The 8,738-nt window shown below is 46.9% G+C and overlaps 1 protein-coding gene across 1 annotated transcript in view; it reads left to right on the top strand.

Annotated features, from left to right (window-relative positions):
* The window catches only part of PSKH1 (protein serine kinase H1), a 24,431-nt gene extending 17,303 nt beyond the window's left edge, over positions 1-7,128 (top strand). Inside the window, 1 exon segment of the mRNA XM_005422761.2 lies at positions 5,355-7,128. Within this exon segment, the coding sequence (XP_005422818.1) occupies positions 5,355-5,672 (318 nt within the window). The 3' untranslated portion in view covers positions 5,673-7,128.
* Positions 7,129-8,738: the final 1,610 nt, after the last annotated feature.

Raw genomic sequence — 8,738 nt, 5'->3', positions numbered from 1 at the left:
AGGGCAGTGTCTCCACCATGGGAGTGTCTCCCATTGTCACTGAGGCTGTAAGACAGGCTGTGGGGTGGGTTTCATGCTCAGTTGAAGTGCTGCTAATTCTGGACTCTGTTCCAGTCGCTCTCTTGGGTTGATGTAGCTCCTTCTGCAGCCATCTGGTGACTCATGCCAAGGAATGGCTGGGCTGAAAACCCCAGCTGAAAAATTTACAGAAGCTCCCCAGTTTGGCTCACTGTGTTTGCATAAACCAAGCTATGTTGCTGGCATGGTGGGGAGTGCAGCATCAAATGGGAATGACAACAGAAATGTGTTCATCTCCTGTGATGTGGAGCATTGCTCCTAATGGTGACAAGGACATGATGTGAAGGCTGTTCCCTCTGACCAAGTAGATGCATTAAACCCAGTCTATTTGTTGGGGCAAGCTCACTCCCAATACGTCTATTTTATCTTGTGAAACTGCAAAGTAGATACCTGAAGGTTTTCTGTAGGAGATCCTTGCAGGAACCCGTGTGCTGCTGTGGGGCTCCTCAGTCTCTTTGGTGCTTTGAGGCTTCTGCAGTGCTCAGACTCATCCTAGGAATCACTGGGACTGGGATACGATATTTTTGGCCTAAGAGCAATCTTTTGCAGCTGTGATAACATGGTTTGTGCTTCATGTTTTTGTAAAGACTGACTGGCAAGAGAGATCCAGGCCTTTCCCTCGCCTTCCTCATAAACATTGTCTTTCTTCTCCTGAAAACAACATGTAACTTAGGTGGGAATCAGGAAATTAGAACGTATCCTTCCTTCAGTGGGTACTGTTGGGACTAAAAGCAGAGCTTGAAGTCAGATGATTGATCCTCCTTTTATTTGCACTCAAGTAACCAGAAGATCCCTCTGCAGCTTTGTGCAGCTCTTCTGCTCCCCCCACTTTTCTTTTCCTTGTAAATTGTGCTGAATCATGTTTTTAGTCACTGTGCTAAGTTCTAAAGTTACAGGCATTACTTTCCAGAGGATGTTTAGTCCTCCCTCCAGCATGAGGCCAATAGTCTCCAGTGTTAAATGAATGTGTATCCAGGGATTGTCTCATGAAAAATCAGATTTTTGAAGCAGACACTGCACCAGGTATCCCAGACAGAGGGCATGATTGCTGTTGTTAGAAAAACTGGTCACATATAGGAGGTCTCTGTTGTCATTCAGCTGGAGCTTCAGCTCCAAATATGGCTATTCCACCTTTTTTTAAGGTATGTGAGGGTGCTGAGGCCTTGGCAGAGGGTGCCCAGAGAAGCTGTGGCTGCCCCATCCCTGGAAGTGTTCAGCCCAGGTTGGATGGGGCTCACAGCAGCCTGGGCTAGTGAAAGGTGTCCCTGTCCATGGCAGGGGAATTGGACTAGATGAGCTTTAAGGTCCCTGTCAACCCAAACCATTCTGTGCTTCTCTGCAGAAAGACACCAGAGCTTTATCTTTCTGAAGCAACACAGTCTAACAGAGGGAGCAGAAGTTGTACTCAAACTGCATCACATTTGAAATTGCTCTCTAGAGAAACAGAAATGCAAGTATTGGTGACTTCATTTTTGTGCCATTGTTGTGGCATTTTTGTGCCACAAAAAAGCAGGATTTGTCATTGCAGCACTGAGATTCAAAGGCAAGGCTCTCTGATAGAGTTTAGCTGATCCAACATTTCATGGCCACTGGATGTGAGCGTTTTCCTTCCAAGCCAGTCTCTGTCTCTCCTCAGGCAAGCAGATGGGCAGCATCTCATCTGGATTGCTTCAGTCCTGTCATGGGAGCACACTTCATGTCCTGCACTCATGTCCTCCCCAAACACACCAGTGTCAGCCTCCCTCAGCCCCCACACAACCCTCTGCTGCTGCCTTGCAGTATTAATTTGGAGGGTTAATGGGATTTTGCTAAGTTAAAACTGCTGTTTTGTCAACTGATGCAAGTCTTCTGGAGAGTGGATGCATTTCTCCAGGGACTGAGGTTGCAAATGGCATGGGTAGAATGTAGCCCTATTCATTACTAAAGAAAAAGCTTCAGTGAAATAGGAAAGATGTGTGTGGTGCGGCAAATCAAACCTCCAGCTGTGTAAACAGATCAATAAACTGATTTGTGTTTGCTGACCAGAAGAAAAATCTAGTTGCAGGTACTCCATATTCACCATTTGTGGTGAAACTAGAGTAATTGGAATAATGAGAAATCCAATGTGCTTCTGTTTGGAGTTTATTCTTCTTTAGGATTCATTAAACTGGACAGGCCTCTCAAGGTTTAGGCTGGTTATGTATCACAGTTCCTAAGCCCTCAGACTTCACAGATTTCTTCAAATTCCAAATTGTCACACTTGCCATCTTTTAATAAGACTTGAAAATATTGAAGTAATATTATTCCTGCTGTTTAGAGGCTCATTTCACTCACCAGAATCTCATTTGGCTGAAGTTTGAATGCATTTGGAGACAGCAAAATAGCTCCTGGGTTGCCTCAAATTCCAGGTTTCTGCAATTACTTACACTTGGAAGAGAAAATAATGCTCTTCTGCATGTCCTGAAGATGTGTTTCCAAGTACTTTTGTGCCAGTTCTCAAATACTTTTCATTCTAGCATCTCTTGCATTTCTTTTGACTTAGTTAAAAAAAACAGAGGCTGGTATCTGATGTGCTGGAGAAGACTCTGCTTCCTCCTCGAGTGTTTCTATTCCAAATATGTTCAGGAACATTTATAGGTTTTTATTAATGTAGCAATATTTTCTTTATATCAGGTAGTTAATATCATTTTCAGTCTCTTCTCTTGCCCAGTTATTGGCAGTGACCATGTATCCCATTTCAGCTGAGTAAGCCAGACTGTTTTAGTCCTTGTAAAATAAGACTGTGGGACCCTGATCCCCCTCACAGCCAGTTCCTCAGCTAAAGCTCAAGTTCACCTTTCCTGGCCATGCACTGACAGGGCTGGGAGCAGTGCTCTAACTCTTACACCATCCTCCTTTTCATTAAAAATTCCTCCCAGGGATCTGTTCTCTTGCTGGTGCCTTGAGTCTTTTGAAAAGAAAATTGCTTTCTGTAGCAATGAATTACAAACCTCCAAAAAATCAGGACATACCTTTTTTAGACCTTCTGTGCAAGAAAAGGGCATTATTTCTGGTTGTACACTCAGTGAACCCTGAATTTTAAAATAGCTGGGTGCTTTTCTTCCTCACCCAATGAAGAGAAGAATGAGAGAGACAGAATAGCAGAATTTTGCTTTTTTAACTAGACAGGGGTGGGTCCACTCAGTTACATGTGTGTCACCACTATTATATGGAAATCTTCGTTGCAGAAATCTGCTCGGGCTTTTTCTTAATGCGGCTTGGGATGTGATCTCCACAGACTTGAAAAATTCAGTATTGGTGGTTTCAGGACAGGTGAGACCCCCAGAATACCCAGTGACTGCAGAAATCTGCTCTTGCCTGGCTCCATTTCCCACCTGGGGTTTTCTGCTGGCCCTGCTGCCTCCTCCTCTCTAACCTTACAGTGGATTTTGTCACATTTTTTTCCCCAGCTTTGTCCACATCCACAGCCCAGCCTTCACCTCATGCTGAAGGAAATGTTCTCACTTCCCATCTTAGTGCAAATACAGTATTTTGTCAGAAATGAAACAATTCAACATTTGTGGCTGTAGGTGTTTGACTCATAAGTTGTTTTGGCCATTCTTGGGTGTGCTGGGAAGATATTTATTATAGGACTAATTAATTATTTTGGGCTTGTTTCTTTAAAACTAGCATATTGTAATACAAATTCCTTCCTCTTTGTGCAGTAAAATTATTGAAAATTTCTTATATCTAACATTTCTATATATTTAGAACATTTTATAGGGTTGTTTCCAGCTGGGCTGAGCTGCTGTACCAGAGTTAACCAGTAGCAACATCTAAATTTCCATGTTGGGAGTGAAACCAAATTCCACAGCAGGAAATTCTGCCTAGTTTTGGTTCCAGGATCAGTGCAGAGGTTGGTGCTTCCTCCCTAGGTGTGTGCCTTGAGATGAAGAGTCAGAAGAGGATCTGGTGTCAGAATCCATCCCCTGTGAGTGGTAGGGCTCCTGTTCCTGCAGTAATGGCTTTGTGGGATAGAAAGCACTTGGACAGGGGAGGGTCTTCATGGAGATACAGTTGCTGTGCTTCTGGTAATAGTTGTAGGATTTTGGAAGCTGATGTGAGAAGATGAGGTAGGAAGGACCAGCAGCTGGAGCAGGATGTAGGTCTGGGGGCCTGTGTGTGTCATGGTGCAGCAACTGGAGCAAGCACAGGTGTGTGGGGGTGTGTGACTGAGTGTGACTGCTGGTGAACGTGGAGCTGGACATGGGTAAAGGGCCTGGAAGCTGGGGGTGTCCATGTGTGTGTGTCTCTAAGGACAAGGACAAAACTCCAGGAAGATCTGGGGACCAGATGGACCAGGGAAGGCCCAGCCACTGCTGGAGAGATGGTTGGGTCTGGGGGTTGACTGATGTGGGAATCCATAAAATCAGAGGGTTTGGGGAAAGCTGCAAAAGGCAGACCTCAAAGACAGCAGAACTGTGATTGGAGCTAAGCAGTAGCCATGAGATAGGTCAGCAGAAAAATTATTTTAAAAGTAGAAAAGTAAGGGCAAATGGAACAATGGTCTGTGTATTAATGCTTGTCTAGAATAACTCCCTAGGCTGCAGAAAAGTTTATCTAGCAAGATATTAGGAAGTTTTAAGCTTAATAATGGAGCTCTGTGCATTGTGTTTTAAGGCTTACAAGCAGGTATTGTATTTGAAATAAGCAGGCATTGTTTCACCAAAGGTACGTGTCCTTATAGCAGTTAGATAGAACTACTGTCAATATGCTTTGGCTTTGTGTGATTGGTCAAAAAACTTTTAAAATAAATTGTAGCATTAAGTTCTTTGTCTGCTGCTTGGGATGTGAGCTGCTGGCATCTTCCCATTGTCATAACCATGTAATGAGGCTGATGCTGGAAAATAAAACAGCACAAGGCACGTTCCCAGCAGTCCTGTCCTGTTTGTGATTTGTACAGAGCCCCTGGCCAGTGATAGACTGAGACCCTTGGGTGTGTGCACATGGGTGTGTCAGTGCCTGCAGGATGGAGGGTCAGCTTCTGAGTGCCTGAGCCCAGCCGCTGGAGGGATCTACTCTGCACCTGTGTACTTGCAGATATATCCCACTAATTCAGCCTCTTCCCCTCACATGGGGTACTTGTGTCTCATTCTCCTTGGGCAGATACTGCCAGTTACAGCTTGGAAGATTTGAGGATAAAAGAGAGAGGGGAAGCAGCAGAATGCCCCAAAGCACCTTGCAGACATGGGAGGAATTAATTAATCAGCAGAGCTGTGCCAGGATGTCTCATTCCAACCGCCTCTTTTGTGTTTCAGCCCTGGCCCAGTGTGTCCAACCTGGCCAAGGATTTCATCGACCGCCTGCTGACGGTGGACCCCAGCGACAGGATGACGGCCCTTCAGGCCCTGAAGCACCCGTGGGTGGTCAGTATGGCAGCCTCCTCCTCCATGAAGAACCTGCACCGTTCCATCTCACAGAACCTTCTCAAGAGGGCTTCCTCCCGCTGCCAGAGCACCAAGTCAGCTCAGTCCACCCGCTCCAGCCGCTCCACCAAATCCAACAAATCGCGGCGCGTGCGGGAGCGGGAGCTGCGCGAGCTCAACCTGCGCTACCAGCAGCAGTACACGGGCTGAGCTTGAGTCTCTGGAAAGGAAAATTCAAAAGGAGGACCCCTGCCACAGGTCTGCTCTGCCCTGCAGGTGTGCACACACTCAGTGAGGAACAGCCAGGTTCCTCCCTCCGTCCCTGCAGGAGGTGTCCCCCTCACCCCGTGCGGAGGAGAGGGAACCTCGTGGTGGCCGTGCCAGCCTGCGAGGGTCTCGCACCAGGAACGGGGGAGTCCTTGTGGGCTCAGAGCCTCAAGGAATTAAGGAGCCACGTGGGGAGAAGAGCTCTTTCTGTAGCCCAGGAGCTTGGTTGTTCATAGTTATTTATTAATTCCAGAGCGTTTAGTTTCTCTCACTTGTGTACGGAAAAAAGAAGCAATCACTTGGTGTGTCTGTGCGTGCACGTCCGTGTGTGCACATACACGTGTGGGGGTGTAGATGTATTTAAAAGTTATGGATACTCAGATTTTGGGCTGGTTTAGTCAGACTCCGTGGGGCCTTTGCAGCGAAGCTGGAATGAGTCATGTGCAGTTAGAAGTGGGATAGCTCTGACTCACTGCTGTGCTGCCCACCAGCTCCTCGCCAAAGAGATGCCAGACAGCAGTTTTCCACCAGGGCTGGGAAGCTGTGAGGTTTCCCCCAAGGGCTGCCATCCTCCTGATGATGTCAAGGGCTCACTTGATGACATCAAGGGTTTACCCTGGAATTGTCTTTTCCCTGTTTGCAGCAAGACCAGTGCCTGTCATGCAGGGTTTGCTCTTGTGGCTCTGTTGTGTCTCTGACGTGTTACACACTTTGCACCCTTCAGAAGAAGATTGAGAAGGTTGATTTTTTTTTTTTGTGCTAAGGGGAAAAAAGAGGGGGAAGGTTTTAGGGATGTGCTTCCCACCCCAGAGGTGGGATGGGCTATAACCACTGTAAGCACAGTGTTACTGACGGTGTCACTGCACCAGAACTTTGGTGCTTCCAGGCTGCTCCCTGCCTGCAGATTTGACAGGGCTCCCCTGCTTTGTGTGCCTGTGCAGCCCCAGCACTGCCATCCCCCCTTTGGGACAGTGGTGGTGGGAGCTGTTGGGGTGGCCACAAATGGCTCCACAGCATCAGGGTAGGGCTTGAGTAGTGGAAGCCCAGTCTGGGAGTGTCAGCAGTGACAATACCCTGGAGACATTGTACAAATGCCCTAGAGCTGTGAGGGGTGACTTAAGTTCACCAGGAAAAAGCTGCCTTTGAGGAGTCCTTGTGCTGTGTAGGTGATGAGGTGGCCTCTGACAAAGGACTCTCAGGGGAGATGGGGGCTGCAGAGCTGAGCTTTCTGCAAGCCTGCTGAGATTCTCTTCCCAACTAATTAGAACAGCAAAATGGGGCTGATGGCACTGGCACAGGATGGATTTGGCTTCTCATGGTAGCAGAGACAAGATCAGCAGTGAAGGAAAATGCCGGGGTTTGAAACTTTTTCTTACAAAGCCAAACGATTTGCTTTGTGCTGTGCACTTGGGAAGGGCTTGCTTGGCTCTGGGCTGGAGGTGCAGGCAGTCCAAAATCAAGGGTCTGGTGAGCCTGGCCTTTTCCTAGGATTGATGGCTGTGCCACTGTGTTTCAGTGTCAGCAGGGCTGAAGTGGTCAGTCACATCTCCAGGGAGCTCTCACAGTCACTCCTAGTCAGCAAACAGCAGAGCAGCTTTAATGGGGGAAGGTTGGAGTTTTCTGTGCTAAGGTAAAAAAAAATAAAATAAAGGGGGATTTCTGGGGGTGTGCTTCCCACCCCAAAGGTGGGATGGGCTGTAAATGAGTGTAACCAGCCTGGTGTGCCCAAGCATGTGGTGGGGAATAGAGCAGAAACTTGAGGACAGCCACTGTGTGTAGCAGGAGTGAATGTGAAATCCTTTGTGTGGTTTTGCATCTTATTTTGGAAACCTCACATTCTTTGCAGGCTGCCCTTGCTCTGAGCAACCCATCCTACCATGTCACATGCAGTCTTTCTTCCATGAGCATTAACAGATATTGTAGAATTTCTCATATTTGTTTTTTTCAACCCTGTGGACTGCAAACAAAAATATTTTCAGCATCTTTTACCTCCTCACATTGTTTTTCCCTAGATTGTAACCATGAACTGTAAACTAGATGTGATTTCTGACAAAGCAGGCAGCTTGCCACGTTTTGCATCATACACAGTTCAGTGTCCCTCATGGTACTGCAAACAGCTCTCCAAAAGCAGGAGCCCCTCTTTGGCCAGTATCAGCTGGACCATGGGGCCCTGCAGGTCAGGTGGTGGCAGGAGGCTCCCTGGGAGCACTTCTGGTTCTGAGCCATTACTTGAAGAGGCTTTGGTGTGTTTGGAGCATCACTCCAGGCACTGTGATTGCTTTTACCTCCTGGCTGCTCCCATGGGCCTCCCCAGATTATCCTGCATTTTTATCCATAAAACAGGGATTTTGCCTGTGTGAGGGGGTCAAACTGATGAACTGAGCCAAGACCTCTAGAACTGAGACCCTTCCCCTTAACCACTAGACTGTCTAAATGCACAGGCATCATGCAGATATCTGCCCATGCTGTTCCTTTATCCTTCCCTTATGGGATGAGGAATGCATAAAGTTCTGGGCTAACCAGGCTTGTTTCTTCACCTTCACAAAGCAGAACAAGAATCTTCTCATCTGTAGCAATTTTTGCTTCATTGATCTTTTCCATAACTGTTTTTTCACCAGGGGAAGTTTGGATTGGTTACTTTGGGCTGGAATATGTTTTGAGAAGCAGGAGGTTGCTGTGCAAGTTCCTGACAGTGCCTGGATTTGGTGGTGATGCTCTGTGACTAGGGGTGAATTGGCAGAAGAGGGGATCCATCCATAACTGAGCATACTGGAGAGCTGCATGTGCCTCTCCATGGTATCGAGGTGTGTGCAGTCCTTGGGCACTCCACTGTTTGGGAACTGTGGGAAGAGGACCAAGGCCATCCCATAAAGAGCTTTGGCTTTTCTAGAAAAAGAATTCTTAATTCTTCTCACAAATGCAAGGTTTTCTTGTTTGCATGGAAAAATCAGTGTAAACTTGGGAAAATCTTTACAGGCTTTCCTTCCATTATTCAATTTTAACACTCTT

This window comes from Geospiza fortis, unplaced genomic scaffold (genome assembly GCF_000277835.1).
Source record: "Geospiza fortis unplaced genomic scaffold, GeoFor_1.0 scaffold97, whole genome shotgun sequence".
Taxonomy (NCBI): Eukaryota; Metazoa; Chordata; class Aves; order Passeriformes; family Thraupidae; genus Geospiza; species Geospiza fortis.
Note: the sequence above shows the minus strand (reverse complement) of the source record. Positions and strands in the feature narration are given on the sequence as shown.